Source organism: Panulirus ornatus, chromosome 61, assembly GCF_036320965.1.
Source record: "Panulirus ornatus isolate Po-2019 chromosome 61, ASM3632096v1, whole genome shotgun sequence".
Lineage (NCBI taxonomy): Eukaryota > Metazoa > Arthropoda > Malacostraca > Decapoda > Palinuridae > Panulirus > Panulirus ornatus.
In genome coordinates this window covers 1,482,659-1,503,271 of record NC_092284.1, presented here as the reverse complement: position 1 = coordinate 1,503,271, position 20,613 = coordinate 1,482,659, and the positions used below count along the sequence as shown (strand labels likewise).

The following is a 20,613-nucleotide window of genomic DNA, read 5'->3' as shown; positions in this document are numbered from 1 at the left end:
GTGAATGTAGGTTTGCGGCAGGGGTGTGTGATGTCTCCATGGTTGTTTAATTTGTTTATGGATGGGGTTGTTAGGGAGGTAAATGCAAGAGTTTTGGAAAGAGGGGCAAGTATGAAGTCTGTTGGGGATGAGAGAGCTTGGGAAGTGAGTCAGTTGTTGTTCGCTGATGATACAGCGCTGGTGGCTGATTCATGTGAGAAACTGCAGAAACTGGTGACTGAGTTTGGTAAAGTGTGTGGAAGAAGAAAGTTAAGAGTAAATGTGAATAAGAGCAAGGTTATTAGGTACAGTAGGGTTGAGGGTCAAGTCAATTGGGAGGTGAGTTTGAATGGAGAAAAACTGGAGGAAGTGAAGTGTTTTAGATATCTGGGAGTGGATCTGGCAGCGAATGGAACCATGGAAGCGGAAGTGGATCATAGGGTGGGGGAGGGGGCGAAAATTCTGGGGGCCTTGAAGAATGTGTGGAAGTCGAGAACATTATCTCGGAAAGCAAAAATGGGTATGTTTGAAGGAATAGTGGTTCCAACAATGTTGTATGGTTGCGAGGCGTGGGCTATGGATAGAGTTGTGCGCAGGAGGATGGATGTGCTGGAAATGAGATGTTTGAGGACAATGTGTGGTGTGAGGTGGTTTGATCGAGTGAGTAACGTAAGGGTAAGAGAGATGTGTGGAAATAAAAAGAGTGTGGTTGAGAGAGCAGAAGAGGGTGTTTTGAAGTGGTTTGGGCACATGGAGAGGATGAGTGAGGAAAGATTGACCAAGAGGATATATGTGTCAGAGGTGGAGGGAACAAGGAGAAGAGGGAGACCAAATTGGAGGTGGAAAGATGGAGTGAAAAAGATTTTGTGTGATCGGGGCCTGAACATGCAGGAGGGTGAAAGGAGGGCAAGGAATAGAGTGAATTGGAGCGATGTGGTATACCGGGGTTGACGAGCTGTCAGTGGATTGAATCAAGGCATGTGAAGCGTCTGGGGTAAACCATGGAAAGCTGTGTAGGTATGTATATTTGCATGTGTGGACATATGTATATACATGTGTATGGAGGGGGGTTGGGCCATTTCTTTCGTCTGTTTCCTTGCGCTACCTCGCAAACGCGGGAGACAGCGACAAAGCAAAAAAAAAAGAAAAAAAAATATATATATATATATATCAACATAACATACACATACACATTGGAAAGGATCACAATTGAGAGTGATCAAGTATATTCCTATGGGTAAAAGGGGAAATGAAACACAATAAGTTTCCAAGTGCACTTTCATGTAATAATCGCATCAGTAGGGGAGATACAAGAAAGGAATATAACAGTCAGTTGATATACAATGAAGAGACGTAGCTAGGACGCCATTTGTTAAACAAAGTTTACCAAATGGCATCCTAGCTATATCTCTTCATTGTATATCAAATGACTGTTATATTCCTTTATTGTATTTCCCCTGATGATGTGATTACTACACGAAAGTGCACTTGGGAACTTATTGTATTTCATTTCCCGGTGGACTCAGGAATATATACACATGTACATATTCATACTTGCTCGCCTTGATCCATTCCCAGCACTACCCTGCCCCACAAAAAACAGCATCGCAACCCCCCCTGCTTCAGCGAGGCAGCGTCAGGTAAACAGACAAAAAAGGCCACATTCATTCACGCTCAGAGTCTAGCTGTCACGTGTAATGCACCAAAACCACAGTTTCCTATCCATATCCAGACCCCACAGACCTTTCCATGGGTTACCCAAGATATCTTACATGCCCTGGTTCAGTCCATTGGCAGCCAGTCAACCCCAGTATACCACATCATTCCAAATCACTCTATTCCTTGCACGCCTCTCACCCTCCTGTATGTTTAGGCCCTGATCACTCAAAATCTTTTTCACTCCATTCTTCCACCTCCAATTTGGTCTCCCACTTCCCATTGTTCCCTCCACCTCTGACACATACATCCTCTTTGTCAATCTTTCCTCACTCATTCTCTCCATATGTCCATACCATTTCAACACACCCTCTTCTGCTCTCTCAACCAGACTCTTTTTATTTCCACATTACCAGGATGGTCAGCCATATAATGCAAGGCTGGTACTCTACTAGAACACTGAACTATATATAGAGTGCAACTAGTGTTAGCTCCCTCATATTAGTACTCGACCAGAACACTAAACTATATATAGAGTGCAACTAGTGTTAGCTCCCTCATATTAATATTCTACCAGAACACCAAACTATATATAGAGTGCAACAGGTGTTAGCTCCCTCATATTAGTACTCTACCAGAACACTGAACTATATATAGAGTGCAACTAGTGTTAGCTCCCTCATATTATCAGGATGGTGTTGAAGTAGCGTCCAGGAGCAGAATACACCCTCCAAATTTGGTATACTTTCCTCTCATCAGGCTTCTATTCTTGACATGATCATGGGAAACATCTTAAAATGTTTCCTCTTCCCAGACCAAAATATACCCAATAAATATGAAACTAATAATCCAAAATTCTTTCATACATGAAACAATTAATTACAGGACCTAATGGCCCTAAAACAACATTTCAACATAAGATTCTCATTTAGCATGAAAACTGCTTCTAATATTGAGGTTTTCAAGGAAATATATTTACCTAAAAAAAATACCAAAACTTGAGGGGTATTTTTTTGCCTGAAAACCTTTTGTTTTAAGACTGAAATATAATGAAAGGCTTCTATAATTGAAATTATTGCGGGAAATAACTCATTTTACTTCCCGAGACATAGATATCCAATACATGCAATACTAGTAATCAAAACAATCTTTCAAATATGAAGAAATTTCAAAGCTTAATTACAGAGCTTAATCCCAAATTCCTATTGAGCATGAAGGAACTAGCATAAGCCTTCCTCTGCATATCTAACCATCCTGGTAGCATTAGGGAGACAGCATTACTCCCTCTACATACCTAACCATCCTGGTAGCAAGAGGGAGCCACCAATGGCTTCCTTTTACATAACTGACCATCCTGGTAGCTTGAGAGTGAGCATCGGTCTTCCTCTACATGACCAACCATTCTGGTAGCAAAAGGCAGCCAGTATCAGCCTTCCTCTACACAACTAACTATCCTGGCAACATGAGGGAGCCACCATCAGCTTCCCTCTCCATAACTTATCATCCTGGTAGTATGACGGAATCAGCAGCAGCCTTCATTTACATGACTAACAATTCTGGTTACATGCAGAAGCCAGCACCAGCCTCCTTCTACATAACTAACCATCCTGATAGCATAAAGGAGCCAGCATCAGCCTCCCTCTACATGACTAACAATCCTGGTAACACGAGATAGTTGGCACCAGCCTCCCTCTACATGAATAACCATGAGGGAGCCAGAATCAGCCTTCCTCAGCACAGTTCAACATCCTGATAGCACCAGCTTCCCTCTACATGGCCCATCATCCTCTTAATCTTAGGGAACTAGCACAAGTCTTCCTCAACATGGCTGACCATCCTTGTAAGATGATGGAACCAACATGCTAATAGTTCAGTAGCAGGTAGGCAGGATGGTGGGGGAGGGATATTGATGTCCTCATTCAATTATTGGTGTTTGATTATCGAGATGGTCAACCTTGGGACCCAATTGATGGGTCTCTCTTCTAAATATCTGTCGTGTGTAGTGGCTCTCTAACTGACTAATATGTTTTGATGTCATTACTACTACTTTACAACCCCAGGAACAAATTTATGGATTTCCTGCAGCTTCAATGCTGAACTCCAGGCAGGTGCAGAGAAATGATGGATTTCTATTAAGTAAGGAGTTTCTCAATAATTGTGCGCCTTTCCATCCACTGATGATGATATAGCTTCATATAGCCTCACTGTATATATACATATCTATACATACATATATATCCCTGGATAGGGGATAAAAAATACTTCCCACGTATTCCCTGCGTGTCGTAGAAGGTGACTAAAAGAAGAGGGAGCAGGGGACTGGAAATCCTCCCCTCTCGTTTTAAATTTTCCAAAAGAAGGAACAGAGAAGGGGGCAAAGAGAGGATATTTCCTCAAAGGCTCAGTCCTCTGTTCTTAACATTACCTCGCTAATGCCGGAAATGGCAGATAGCATGAAAAATATATATATATATATATATATATATATATATATATATATATATATATATATATATATATATACATATATATATATATATATATATATATATATATATATATATATATATATATATATATATCCCTGGGGATAGGGGAGAAAGAATACTTCCCACGTATTCCCTGCGTGTCGTAGAAGGCGACTAAAAGGGGAGGGAGTGGGGGGCTGGAAATCCTCCCCTCTCGTTTTTTTTTGATTTTCCAAAAGAAGGAACAGAGAACGAGGCCAGGTGAGGATATTCCCTCAGAGGCCCAGTCCTCTGTTCTTAATGCTACCTTGCTAACGCGGGAAATGGCGAATAGTATGAAAGAAAGAAAGAAATATATATATATATATATATATATTTTTTTTTGCTTTGTCGCTGTCTCCCGCGTTTGCGAGGTAGCGCAAGGAAACAGACGAAAGAAATGGCCCAACCCACCCCCATACACATGTATATACATACGTCCACTCACGCAAATATACATACCTACACAGCTTTCCATGGTTTACCACAGACGCTTCACATGCCCTGATTCAATCCACTGACAGCACGTCAACCCCGGTATACTACATCGATCCAATTCACTCTATTCCTTGCCCTCCTTTCACCCTCCTGCATGTTCAGGCCCCGATCACACAAAATCTTTTTCATTCCATCTTTCCACCTCCAATTTGGTCTCCCACTTCTCCTCATTCCCTCCACCTCCGACACATATATCCTCTTGGTCAATCTTTCCTCACTCATTCTCTCCATGTGCCCAAACCATTTCAAAACACCCTCTTCTGCTCTCTCAACCACGCTACTTTTATTTCCACACATCTCTCTTACCCTTACGTTACTTACTCGATCAAACCACCTCACACCACACATTGTCCTCAAACATCTCATTTCCAGCACATCCATCCTCCTGCACACAACTCTATCCATAGCCCATGCCTCGCAACCATACAACATTGTTGGAACCACTATTCCTTCAAACATACCCATTTTTGCTTTCCGAGATAATGTTCTCGACTTCCACACATTCTTCAAGGCTCCCAGAATTTTCGCCCCCTCCCCCACCCTATGATCCACTTCCGCTTCCATGGTTTCATCCGCTGCCAGATCCACTCCCAGATATCTAAAACACTTTACTTCCTCCAGTTTTTCTCCATTCAAACTTACCTCCCAATTGACTTGACCCTAAAACCCTACTGTATATATGGGTTCCTAGATCTTCTTCAAATTCTTCTCCCCTTGACAAGTGTTGAGGTGGAGTTACAATGAAAAGCAACTAACTGCAGGATGGTGACAGTACAGCAATAAACCTAATACATTCATCTGTTGCTTGGACACCATCTACAGGATACAGCTTGTGTTTGGACATCATGTACAGGATACAGCTTATGTTTGGACTTTATGTACAGGATACAGCTTATGTTTGGACATCATGTACTGGATACAACATCAACACCATTTGCCAAATGTTTGAACACAATAGGCACACATACGATTAGAATTTGGTATGGCACATAAAACCATTTGTTACAAAACATCTGAAGAACATCATCCTCATGGATGTGTCTTCTGTGAGTGACAGAAACATCATAAGGATGTGTCTGCTGTCAGTGATGGAGATAAAGAGAAATGGAAGCAGAGTAAAAGAGATACCAAATATTTGGATCAAATGGTAATGAATAAATAAGACTTCAAGCAAAGGAACATTTCATTGTCTTAGGAACACATATCATTATAATATCATCAATCAAAGACTGCTTCAGATCAGACTAAAAATGTCTTTCATAAAGTACATTCCCTGGTAGCAAAAGCTCCAGTAAAATTAAGGTAATTGAAGTAGCAAATCAAGTTTAAATAATCATTAGAAAACTAAATGCTAGGGCTGGAAAGCATATAGCAAAAATGAAAATCACAGGAAGAAACTGATGTTGTAATTAAACTACGTCAATGCATAAAAAAGTTACTAATCACATACTTTAAGCAAACTGTCAATATAGTGTGAATATTTGATTCTAATACTGTAATTATCAGACTTCATGGCATTGGACATGATAATCAATACATACATATTGGGTTCTAGGTTATCAACCAAGCACAGAACCCCTTCAGTCCTCTGGCAAGGGGCCAAAAGCAAGATGGGAACTGCAAAAGCAGTCAACATGAAATCAAAAAATTAGAAAAAGGGAGAGTAACATGATACAAATGGAGCACAAGGGATGAAAGAAAATATGTGATAAGCTTTGGCATGAAATGAATGTAAAAAAAATTAGTGTATATTATAGAAAATATAGTTTACAAGAAAAAGGACAAAGGACAATGAAAGTACAGAAAAGGAAAGCATACAAGGTGAAACTTAACCATTTTGCTGCTGATGACCTACATCAAGTTCACAAGAAAAAGGACAAAGGACAATGAAAGTACAGGAAAGGAAAGCATACAAGGTGAAACTTAACCATTTTGCTGCTGATGACCTACATCAAGTTCAAGTGTTTTCACATCACTTCACTACTGATGACCTGTATATAATCCACAAATTTTGATTTCATCCTCCAGCAGCAATGGTGCTCAACAAAATGTTACTTACTTGATCATTACACACACAATCTAGTAATCTAGTAGATCTACAGTGTCTCTGCAGGTCAATGCTGATCAAGATGTGAGAGTGTAGGTGTAGAATATGAAAACTTTGTACTCTGAAGAACAAGCAAAATCCCATGATCATATGGAGTTGTTGATACACTTTCATCCGGAGGAACTGAGTAAGATTTCTGACAATTATGTCTGGTGTGATCTGGAGGGGTGAAGGGATGAAAGAGATACTAATGATAGAGAAATTTAAAAAGCCCTGAGTACACAGTCATGCATAAATACATAATTTAAGTCAAATATCACCCAGCACCCAGCCCATGTTGGCTGATAAAAGCAACCTCAAGACCTCTCAAAAGGCATAAGTTTATTCTTACTCTAACGAGCATTATAAGTTCTGGTTCAGATAGAGATTTTATCTAATGCCGCTTTCAAAATATTGAAAATATATTTTCAATCTTTGGAAATGCTCACCATGAAGGGAGAGTGGGGTTAAGCACAGCAAAAGCATAAGAAAGTTACTGTACTGTAATTTCTGAATACAGGATGAAAAATCATACAGGGACACTGCAAGGAGAAAATGAAGAAAAAAGTTAAAAAGTAAAGAGGGAACACAAAGAGAAACTGAATGAAACATTTATCAAAAACAATAATATTCTGGCATACAAACTCACATACGGAACTTGGAAATAAATCAGAAAATGGGGCAAATATTATGAAATATTAGAAATGATAAAGACAATACATTCATTCTGGGTTATAAAGATGAGGATGAGGTCTATGTCAAGGACATGAAATGTCAAAAAGGCTGTTTAATCTGTTTATGGATCAGCTGCGAGGAAGATGAATGCAAAGATCTTATAGCAATGGGCAGGTTTTACAATATGCTACTTATGGGAGAGCATGGGGACTGAATTAGATGCTTCTGGTGGCAAACTCATGAGGGATAACTCCTGAAGCTGGTATCAAACTTTTGAAGAGTTTGCGAAGAGATGAAGCTGAGAGTTAAAGTAGGCAAAAGTGTAAAATCATGAGGAATTAGCATGGGGAAGGAAGACCAAACAGGATTGTCTGAATGTAAGTTTGAATGGGAAAAACCTGAAAGAAAAAGGAGTATAATTTTACCTGAAAGTGGGCATGTCTGTACAAGGAACCAAGAGAGTGTAAATGAGTCACAGGGTGGGAGAGGGGACTATAAGGTCCTGCGTGCATTAATAGGGGGTCAAAGTAGAGGTCAGTGTCAGTTAGGACAAAGATGGGCAAGTCTGAAAGTATCTTAGTCCCAGCAGTGTTGTATGCATTTGAGTCTTGGGATCTGAATGCATAAGAACAAAAGAGGGTGGATGGAAATAAAATGCATGAAGCCACTGTTGTTAGCTGGGTTGATTGCTCTAGAAATGCAGGAGTGAGCTATATGTGGTAGTAAATGTAGTCTGACTGAAACAGCTGATCAGGGTGCAGAAATGGTTCAGACATAAGGACAGAATGTGTCAGAAGTGGAGGGAGGATGGGAAAGTATCCACATACAAATACAACTAGATTTTTTTTTTTTTATAGAAGCAGGCCAGTGCACTGCACTCATCACATGTCTTGCCTGCTAAAAAATACTATTTCACTATCGTACTAATCATCTTCCATAATTATCATTCCGTGGTTCATCAGGGAATGGCCAAAGTCACTTATATAGTTTTCATTACAATGTTTCTGTAGATGTTCCTTGAGTGTTTCTTATTTCCGGTACTGCACTGAAGTCATTCTACATTTTTTTGCCGGATCCTCACTTATTTTTCTCTCATACATGTATGATACATTCCCAGACAATAATCTCAACTTGATAATTCTCTATCTTCCTTTCTTATGTGCTTTTACATCTATGACATTCTACTTGATGCCCTTCATCTGAAGCCATACATGTATTATTATGTATCTTTCTCATCTTTCCAGGTTGTTAAATTGTGTTCTTTCAACCTCTTATGGAAGTCAATATGTTCCATTCCATCAATTTTGCTTGTGAAAAAATTCTGAATTCTCGTCAGCTTGTTGAATTCCATTTGTTATGTGACCACACAAAGCACCAGTATTCAATTTTGCTTCATAGATATACATTATACTTTTTCCATCATATACAGTCTTTGTTTATTTATTCATAAATGTCCCAGGACCCCCTTGAAAGGGTTCCAGAGTCAATCCAATACCCCTTTACTGGGAGCGCCTGCAGATCCAAAACTACATTACTTCCAGGAGCAGGAAAATGATTGACTCCTTTGGAATGCACGGCTCCATGACGTGACTGTACTTCCAGTAATAAGCCCCACCAAAGGTGACTTTTCACACACATTTTTACCTTCACTTGCTTCTGGATACAATGTAAGTGAAAACTCACATATGGTGAGGCTTTATCAGTAAATGAAACATGAGTATATTTTCATCAAAGAACTTCTCACCTGTCCCTGCTACGGGATGTAGCTCAGCCTTGAAGGTGCAGGAGCCCCTGGATCATCATCAGACTCTGCCCTGCTTGTAATTACATCACAAGTCACATGTAAATTTTGGCATGAGTACAATATCTCAAACAACCTCTAGATATAAAGGGATCCATATTTGTATCAAACTCACAGATACAGGTACCCTCATTAAAGTTGATGCTAAAAAAACAGTACATCAAAAAGTGTTACTTATTCTTCAGGATAATGACAGACCTGAATCTTAAGGAAAATAGACCTCTTGAGTTAGGAATAACATAATGTTGAGTTTCTCTCTCTGTATTTGTCAAAATATGTGCACTGTGTGGGCATCTATGTATATACATGTGTATGTGGGTGGGCTGGGCCATTCTTCATCTGTTTCCTTGCGCTACCTCGCTAATGCAGCAGATGGCGATTAAGTATGAATATAAATAAATAATAAGAAAACAATAATCAACTACGATAAAACAATCAATTAGGGAATCTTCAAGTTGCCATTACACATAATGTGTGCCAACATATTAATCATAAAAAAGGGAAAGAAGCAATAATGTGGTAAAGAAAAAGTTATTCAAGTTGACAATTACAAGAGAATGAGTTGATGTGACTGAACTCTGCGATGATGCACATTTCTTGTCTTACAAAGATAATAGGAAACTTTTCAATTATTTAAGTAAAAACGAGAATCATGCACTGATCCACATGATGAAAAACATGAACACACTCGCAATCATATGTTAGTTAACACATCATTAGTCATTACTATGAGATGAAGCCACAAGACACAGTCCTGCGATAAATAAGACAAAGCACATCGCAATAACACTCCCAGGTAAGTAGATACAGCTTTTAAGAATCCAAGAGTGCTGTTCACAGGAGAAAATTTCCTCACAGGATGTACTTTAAGGCAATGAAATTTAGAAGTGGGTGCAACAGTTATTCCAGTGTTATCAAGGAATTGTTATCTGTTTGAATAATTTTGGGTGAGACATGTAATGCTCTGCTACAATAGGTAGTACACAGCTCAGTGGTAACTTTGAAAACTTTAAACTTTCCATCACACTAAAATTTTCCTAAAATTTCTGTTGCACATAAGTATAAGCAAGACAAACAACAAAGAGATAGGTTCCTAAGATAAACAAAATTCTACCAAATATAGTCCATTAGTACTGAACTAATATAATCTGTGAGGTGAGCATCGGAATAACCTTGTCACTTTCCCAGTAGCATCAGCAGCAATGTCAAGACATGTAAAGTTTCAAATACCAAACATAGTTTGATCACCTAATTCTCAATCAAAGCATAGCTGATACATAAAGAATTGCTTATAACCCACTCAAAACACTGGAAATTCATGATTTAAAATTCATGACAATTCATCTACCTACAAGGGAAGAGAAGGTAAGTCAGTGATAAAGCAATGTCATTCAAAACGACACTTACGGTTGATCTTCCAAAGGAGTGATGCCATGGCAAAATTCAGCTTGGCTATCTTACTGAAAAAAAAGAGATGAAACCCAGTGTACAAGTTTTGCCACAGAATCCCCAAAGAAAGGCCTGACACTGACAGTTTCTAGGGAGAGGTTTATTCTTTTTTCTTGACACAGCATGTCAATTCAGCACATTCCTGTAACATTTGCAGCTAATCAAGGACTTTGAGCTAAACAGTGAAAACAAACTCTATGCAGCACTGATAATGACCATTCCAATACAAAGTTAATGTGTTAATAGCTGTCTACAGGTAGTGATTATGCATACGCTAAAAGATAATCGTTACAACACTCCATCTATACTTACTAGTTCCACATATCTGATTTATCTTTTTTCAAATTCAGTGAATTAGTATTGGCACAGAGAAAATCCCTAAAAACAAATTTGGTAAAAAAGAAAAAAGAAAGATAAATCCATATCTTAATAATCCTGCACAGACATGTTCAAAAGTTATATAAAAAATATAACCAGAAAGCAAATAAATGCTCAAAAAAACACTGTTAGTGTGAGACACTCAAATGAAATTCTATCAATAAAATCAGGAAACACTTTATCTTCACTGCCTAAATTACTACACCAAAAACCATTATTGCACAGCACCCAACACACAAAAATCATTCTGTTCATGTTTACTTTCAACTGTCTCCTTTCACCCATTCTCCTGAACTTTACCACTAGCTTCTTGGGCTTCTCTCTAGGGTTTACCACCAGAAGCATGTCCTCAGCAAACAGAAACTGATTCACATCTCAATCCCATCCCTTAAGCTTCAGCATAGTTGGTGGACAGCTGAGGAGTTTTGTGGTACGATGAAATAGTATTTGTAATGCTAGAGAGACGGGTAATGTCTAGAAGCAAATATGAAAGTTAAAACTCATACATGCCTAGGGAGTGTAGTTTCAGATGGGTTTATTTACGGTAGAGATGAGTTTCAGAATAGGGAGGAATTGCAGCTGTTTAAAGTTGTCAAGTCATTACAGTGTAAGTACAGTATACGTTGTGTCTACTGGAGAAAAGGGTATCTGGAAATATAGGCTGCTGAACTGTTTTGAAGAAGTAAAGTTTTTATTTCTACTTTGTGCTTATGACATGGTTTAGATGGGAGTGCTTGTGAAATGAAGTGTCCAGCGCATTTTGATAAAACTGCAGTGCAAGTATTTTTGTTATGGTATGCAAGTGTTGATTATAACTACCGTACAATTTTACAATGCCCTCCAGTTAGGTTGTATCAAAATCAATGGACTAGTGCTTACCTACTTTCGAGTACTTACAACATGATTTTGCCACAACAGAAGTAAAACCCCATCAAGAAACTTCTTTATTCAAAGCAGTCTAGTTTCACTTGCACTGTTTCTTTCCTCTGCAGGACCATATTGTAGTTTGTATATTCATGCCCACTGAATTACAACCACCATACTTCCCCCTCTATTTCTGGACTAATAATTACATTTATTTTCATTGTCTGTCCATGTCCCAAAGTGATACATGTTACTTCAATTTTCACTCAGGAGATGAAAATCACACAACATAATAAACCTAAATAAACCTACAGGAAACAGGAAGACAGACACGCCAAGCTTTCATCTATTTCTGAAGATATTCTTGAAAATAAACAAAAGCTTAATATCTCTGCCTTCTTTACTTTGGGTTAATCTGAATTTAATCTCCCTGGTATCAATGTGATTATTATAACAAAATAAGACCTTTCACTGCAGCCAAATGCATCATTAGACTCTACCTGTAAGTGGCAACACCACAAGTAGACGTTATCCTCAACAAAGCTGTACAATCACTCGCAAAAAAAGAGTACAGCACTGTCAAGGACCTTCTCATCCCAAAGAAGCCTACCTTACCCTGTTCTAATATGTAGCGCAAACCTTATTCTTACAAAAGCCCCAACAGAAGGGTCTTAAATTTACATAATAATGATAACTGCATGTTAAGACGACTCAAAAGAAATTACAGAATTTCATTACACTTGAACAACATGCATGCATACCTTAGTCTGAAATACAAAATTCATAAAGATTTCCTGTTTCAGGGAGAAGCCCAAAAAGTTAATAAAAGGAGCACTTTCAGATTCAAAATATGCAGGCACTGATTTTCCTTGGTAATATCAACTCTAAAAGATACATAAAAAAAAAAAATTGTAGTTACAGGTTACTAGAGTAATAAACAAAACCAATTTGAACACACTCAACAACATGGTGGGACAAAGCAGACTACAAAAATGTTTGTATATTTTCACTAGAATATTGACATTTAAGGTTAATGTTCACTGCTAGAAGGGGGTAAGTTCTTCATAGGTTCTGCTGATTTTTAGAAGTTCATCTTTTAAGTCAATCAATCCCACACTTTCTCACATCTTTATACCCTTTCCCATTATCAACTTATCATTACAGAATAAAAATAAGATTATCCAAACAGCCTATCAGTCTTATTGCATTATCCACATGTCACACTGTCATGACCCAAACAGATTTAATAGCATTCCAAGACTTAGCTTCGTGGTACCCCTATACTGTACTGTAATGGAACATCACATGAAATTCATTTCACTTTGTAGAATGAATTATGATATGCATATCTCAACTCTGAATACCTTGTTTTATCTAGACTAAACTGAATATAACAGACATGGGTGGGTTTGGTTAAAGAAGACTGTGTTAGGTTATATTCTTTCATATCATTTTTGTTTTTATTTTTTATCTTCAATAGCCTAACCCAGGTAAAAAAGAAGTGCTACAGATCTAAATATACAAATCAATATTTATCTTACTTCAAACAAATTGTCTGGTGTGACACACAATGTGTCAATTAAAGCATAAAAAGTATGATACACTTAACGTATTCACAATAAACGAGTATAAGTAAAAGTATCTGCAACAAATATTCATGTAATTATTGGTAATACATCAACACACCCTAAAAATGACCTTTGCCCTTGTTTCATTACAAGAGGCTATAGGAAAATATATTCTAACTTGTTCCAACAAACAACTGCTATATGCACTACTAAACACTGAGAATTATCCAATACCATACCAAGTCTATGACTTTATTTTTCAGCATACAAAGTTTATGCTATCTACTTGTCCAATCAAATCAAAAACAAAACTGAATTTGAAATTTTCAACATTGCATCTGTTACTCTGACAAAATTGCAGTTTAAATTATACTTCAAAACTAGCCTTGGGGTATCAGTTTGTTTTAAAGTGATAGAGATGAACGGATAATGTAATGAGACTGGCAAAGTATGACTTTGTTATCTATATTTTCTGACAATAAGTATCAGAGAGTTATGAAGATCAGGGAAACTCTGAGTCTAATTCATATAGAGATAGGTGAAGCACTTTTAGAAATCAAGAGAACCTATGACATCATTACCACACTATGCATATGGGTCAAGAATTTAGGTCATGATCAAAATAAAGACATAATCGTTATCATCCATCGCATGATCTCATCTGATTAAATGTGCACTGCTCATGCATTTATGATGCAATTCGTTTGTGTGCAAATAAGCGTTCATATACACCAGCGACTAATTGCAAACAAACACCATTACAAACACTTCAAGTACATAAAGTTTTCAAAAAACTTAAAACTTAGATATTGGTAGACATCTATTGGATTCTGGGTTGTAAGAAGTTTTTAAGATTTCTATTGACATCTGAACACTTTCTTCTTACTTTTGCATTAACTACCCCAAAATTTCCCTGATCTTCACAGCCCTACCTACTATCAACTTACATCTCATTGCCAAGTAAAACTTTTAAAAATGAATTAAATCACACTGCCAGTCTTATCCTACAATACAGTATATTGAAGAAACAGAAATTCTCTAAATATAGTTCTGAAGTGAGTGTAGACTGGAATTTCACCATTCTTAGCACATGAACCGGTATGAAGGTAGTGACATGGGCACAACAGCCTTAGCCTAGGGATTTGGAAACAGGACATGTAAACATATGTTATACTTAGTAAAAAAGATTTAGACTGAGGAAGCTTGAGTCGTATCAGTTTGATTATCATCGTCTTATCCTACATTACTAATCATGATAGCAAGGAGGGCTGCGACAATCAAGAGAAATGTGGGGTATGTGAAACACATTTAGAAATCAATAGAACTTATAATATCTTCATCCAACTTTACCCAGAGGTCAAAATTTACATTAATCATTATCATTATCTAAATATACCAACAACACTGTCAACATCCTCCTCCCATCACATTAGTTGCATGCCGGTGGAGCAAATAAACAGTGAAAATGACATACACAGCCAGCAATTAAACCTCTAACACACTAAGTGCAAACAAAATCACAACATTCAGATATTCTTTCCAACAAAACATTCGTATTTTTCAAACAGCACTGACAGTAAAGTAAATCTTAGTCGATATGGGAAGTTACGTAAGGTTCTCATATATCAAACTGATTTACAGACGTGTACTGCTTCTTACCATTATACCCTGAATCTACTATCATGTTAGTGGCAACTTTCCAGTTGAAGTTCACATTGCTTTTAGCTTAGGATATTGAGGAATAATATTCGACAACACGAGCATACTGATTACAAGGATACAAAGATTGCGGGGCACAGTTTGCGGCATTATAATTCATCATCTGAAATGAAGTTAGTAAAGGTCAAGTACATACCTGAAAATGTTGGATTAATTAATGTTTCAGCATCGCTTTACAAGTGTATAATTGACTTTTACATTTAACATTAATAGAAATATTCTACAATAACCATAACTCATCACTTCACACAATGACATGCAAATTTTCCGCAATGCAACAGGTAATGTATTCTGTATACGTAACATCAATATTACAGATGTGTCTATTAACATCCAAAATTGAAAACGATGCAGAGTTTAATTGGTTAATTTCCAATGTCTTGTTAAAGAAAACAATCTAAATCACTTCTACTATGCATATGGCAGCATAAACCATTCCTATGGTGTCCCTAAAATGGAACTTGAGAATCTTGATTCAGTCTAGGGTTAACCCCAGGCCATGAAGCTGGCTTAGGGTTAACCCATTCGAGGGAGGCAAACCTTATGTTAATATGTGAACCAAGTATTGATAGGATAAGTTGAATCAAATACATCAGGCACAATCTAACATTGTTATAGAATCCCTCAGAGCCAAACAAAAAAAAAAAAATAAATAAAATTTAAATACCATTTCCGGCAGGAGTGTAAACAACCCATTTCTCATAACGACCCAACTATCACTCCTCACAACGCCTCTCCTCCCGTGTTCTTTGGGCTCTAATATCCCTGAAGGTCCACAAGGGTCATTATACAATGATACACGTCCCTTAGTCACTCACCAGGGGCCTTAATTGCGTAGAATTATCAGGTAAATCACCATGGAAGTTGACCCAGATGTCGCCGAGGTTTGTTTAGGGTTGACCGAGGCAGCGAGCTATAGACTCAGGCCGCCATCTTTGTCCTCTAAACGCCACATGTGTCCGGAGCTTTGTATACATTTTTTTATGGTATTACTCTCCATGATTTAACGTTTTTATTGGTGTCAGCCTTTAAGTACGATGGTACGGTACTTCAGCACGACGGTACGACCCTTGAGCACGACGGTACACGACCCTTGAGCACGACGGTACACGACCTTTGAGTACGACGGTACACGACCCTTGAGTACGACGGTACGACCTTTGAGCACGACGGTACGACCTTTGAGCACGACGGTACACGACCCTTGAACACGACGGTACACGACCCTCGAGCACGACGGTACACGACCCTTGAGCACGACGGTACACGACCCTTGAGTACGACGGTACACGGCCCTTGAGCACGACGGTACACGACCCTTGAGTACGACGGTACGACCTTTGAGTACGACGGTACACGACCCTTGAGTACGACGGTACACGGCCCTTGAGCACGACGGTACACGACCCTTGAGTACGACGGTACGACCTTTGAGCACGACGGTACACGACCTTTGAGTACGACGGTACACGACCCTTGAGCACGACGGTACACGGCCCTTGAGCACGACGGTACACGACCCTTGAGTACGACGGTACACGGCCCTTGAGCACGACGGTACACGACCCTTGAGCACGACGGTACACGACCTTTGAGCACGACGGTACGACCTTTGAGTACGACGGTACGACCTTTGAGTACGACGGTACACGACCCTTGAGTACGACGGTACACGGCCCTTGAGCACGACGGTACACGACCTTTGAGTACGACGGTACGACCTTTGAGCACGACGGTACACGACCTTTGAGTACGACGGTACACGACCCTTGAGTACGACGGTACGACCTTTGAGTACGACGGTACACGACCCTTGAGCACGACGGTACACGACCCTTGAGTACGACGGTACGACCTTTGAGTACGACGGTACACGACCCTTGAGCACGACGGTACACGACCCTTGAGTACGACGGTACACGGCCCTTGAGCACGACGGTACGACCCTCGAGTACGACCCTTGCAAATGACCCTACCACCTTAAGGTACACAGGTGTGGCCTCTGACCTGTAACGTTCAGGTCAAATGGTCTTTAGAGCCTAAGTTCTCTGAGAATTAGGTGAGGAAATTATACAAAATCACGAACAATAACATTAATAAATTAATGTATTCAAAGGGTTACCTTTTATTCTCTTCGCCCAAAATGGTCGTGATTGGGGCATGTTCTGCAGACTTGCCCCGCCGAAGATAAGAGGCGTAAGGGAAGGATCTCGTGGGGCTGCTGTAGGAGCGAGTAGGCGTTGCCAAGGTCCTGTGGTGCCGCTTTTGCTGCAGGAGGGAGAGGGTGTTAAATATCAAATATTACGTGAGTTCCACAACTACAAACTAGTTTAATGGTCTTCAACACTTTCTCCTTTGCTACACAAAATTCCACAGACCAATAATGACAAACGATAAAATAGAAGAAAAAATTATTGCAATTTCTCCCTTGAGAAAATATGTGTCCGTGGGGCGGGGTAGCGACAGGAATGAATGAAGGCAAGCAAGTATGAATATGTGCTACACGTGTATACATGTAAATGTGTGTGTGTGTGTGTGTGTGTGCTTCTATGGGCGTTTATGTAAACGAGTGGATGGGCCATTTTTCGTCTGTTTCCTGGCGCCACCTCGCTGACGCGGGAAACAGCGATGTTTTCCATAACCCTAGTTACTGTGGTTAGGTTGTCTGTTTCTACCCTCCGTCCATATGTAGGTAAAGACACGTTAGGGTCAACCCCAAGTACCACACAGCAACATGTTGAGTGCAATTTGCACATATTTCCGTCAACAGTCTTTGACGTCATGCCTTCACACCAGTTATTTCCAATTATACAAAAAATGTCTGACCATGAAACTCAAACTGTTCATGTTCTTCACGACAAAATAACGTACACAAGTTCGTACAACCTTAGTTCATTTATCCTTTATATGTTTATTACGTTTTCAATATTTTTTCTATTACATATTTACTTTTTTTTTCCAGGAAAGACCACGCCTGGACAAAGACCTTTGAACTGAAGTAAACCACCTCAAGAGGCGATTTCCGTAAACGTTGGCAACCTAAGGTTTCTGAACCTGACAAAGTTCTCTTTAGTTATAGCTCCTCAGTGGATGTCAACAAAGGAACAACAACACAGCTGGATGCGCGCCAACACCTCCATCAATAGATTTTTAGAAGAAAAATCAATAAAATTGTCGTGCGTTTATATTTAACAATAGAAGTTGATATATGGGAATGATTTATAGTTAAAGACACCAGGCATAAACAGTAACATGTTCATTGTTCATTTCCTATTTGTGGAAAAGTAAAAAAAACAGTTGGCTGGATTACTTCAATCAACTTTACTTCTTTAAGAAATGAATTGGGAGTTACTCGAGTCCTGTACAGAGGGAGAACATGGATATTACGTTAGCTGTAGCAGAGGTGGTCCTGTCTTTTAGCAACCAAGAATAATTAGACAGTATATTACATATATTATTGTACTGTTATCAGATCTCGCAAGCTTCACAATTTTCCTACAGAAAATATGTAATAGAAACTGTTAGTCACATTCTAGAGACTTAATCTACCTGAAAAAACATCTAATCTCAATTCTAACAACTCCCTGTACTTTATAGACCTCGGTAATGTCTGTAGCAAGTGAATATATTCTTGATCTATTCATCTCTTTATCTATGGTGGGTGGTGATGGAGAGGCAAGGTTTGTGAGTTGTATCATTTGGCCTCTGCTTGTATTTTTGAGTTATTCGTCATTCATTCTGATTATAATTCATTCACTATTGGAGTTTATAGTACATGAACCTGAACGTGACCTGAAATAGGGTTTATGGTGGACAAAGTTGACCTAAAGCAGTGAATGGAAAATGCTGATTCTTACTAACAAAAACAAATAATAAATAACTCAGGCTTTAATTATGTTCATATAACATAACGTGTTCATTGGCTAAGCATTACAGGTTTTCCGTGACAAATTATTTTCCTCTAACTCAGCTCCACTGAATGATCGGTAGAGTTATCATACATACGTTAATTACATAAAATTAGATTCATATTACAGACATTCTGTATGACAGTGTTAAGCCATTTTGTTATTCTATCATTTCATTTAATCAGACAACACATCCTTATATATACAAGACGCTATATCATATGCTATTGCTATGTGCTCATGACTTTAAAGAGTTAAATTAAGTTGATAATAATTTGTGGCCACAAGACTGCAGTGAACCACCCTCACCCATTCTCTGGAACGCTGACAAGAAAACAAAGCATTTCTTTTGTTTGTTTTTCGTTTGTCTTTACGGATATACATTTATGTTTACTAGCTAGTTGATTGAATGAATCAGTTGGTCATCTACATCTGTGGTTGTAGCCGCTAGTAGTTTATATAGACATGTACATCATTCATACAAACATACACACGATATTTATAATTCAACCTCACAATGTTTACATACCAGAGCTCAGAGGAAAAAAAATTATCCTTACATCCTCCTATTCTCTTGGGCAAATTGCCTTAGTGTAGAACAGGACAATGAAGTAGTACACAAAATTAAAGATCCGAGTCACAGATTATACTGATGGATGAGTATGAGGGAACATAAGACTGTCAGAGTAGTTTAATTAGGCACTGCATGTCAGTGTACTGTATTGGGAACAAATATATATCATCAATACACTACAGTGTACCAGGAATGGCTGACCACTCCAAATTGACTTGTCAGTGTAGTTGACAAATAACTGCCAATCAACTCCTTTTCTGTTTACCTACCTGACTTAATGACCTTTAACCCTAACATACAAGCAAACAACCATTAATCTCGAGAAATGGGTGTGGGTGGGGGTCAGAGATAGACAAGGTTAAGACGTGGCAACAGCGCCCATGAGGTAACAGTCATGAGCGGGGAACCCCAGACACAGAAGGAAAACCCATAGCCCGCAGCTACATCACTGACCACCTCACGACCTCTTTACCCTTGACCTGCGCTGCGCCAGAGTTCAGCAGTCCACCTGCCTTCATCAGCCAATCATGTTAACAGTTGACATTGGACTCGCCATTACTTACATTACATTGTTTATAAAACAATAACCTGTACGATTTATAAACAGCTGATATAAGAATGTTATATATTCTTGACTTGAAAGGAATTGTATCAATTTATATACCTTAACAGATATCTTGAAAGGAATTATATCAATTTATATACCTTAACAGATATTATCCATCATTGATTGTAGCCAATCAAGATGGCCTTTTCATCATCACATCACCATTAATTAACACAGGATTCATCTCCCCCCCCCCCCTAGGAACCAGCTCCCAACTCATGGGTGATTCGGGAATAATTGTGAACCTAACTATGAATCAGAGGGACGTGGGAGGTGATTCTACCACATAATGATAGGTTGTTTAGTGATTCAACCAGGTTATAATGTATTAGGGAAACAGACTG

At 38.8% G+C, this 20,613-nt stretch overlaps 1 protein-coding gene across 2 annotated transcripts in view; it reads right to left on the bottom strand.

The window, feature by feature from the left end:
* LOC139767389 (guanylate kinase) overlaps positions 1-20,613 on the bottom strand; it is a 36,385-nt gene that overhangs the window by 15,090 nt on the left and 682 nt on the right. The window contains exons 1-2 of one of the 2 annotated variants that reach the window (XM_071696725.1): positions 15,999-16,122; positions 10,610-10,662 (exon numbers count right to left, since the gene is read on the bottom strand). In XM_071696725.1, the coding sequence (XP_071552826.1) occupies positions 10,610-10,637 (28 nt within the window). In that variant the 5' untranslated portion in view covers positions 10,638-10,662; positions 15,999-16,122. Of the gene's footprint in view, positions 1-10,609; positions 10,663-15,998; positions 16,123-17,302; positions 17,449-20,613 lie in introns of those variants that run through there. The other variant, XM_071696724.1, reaches the window with a different exon arrangement.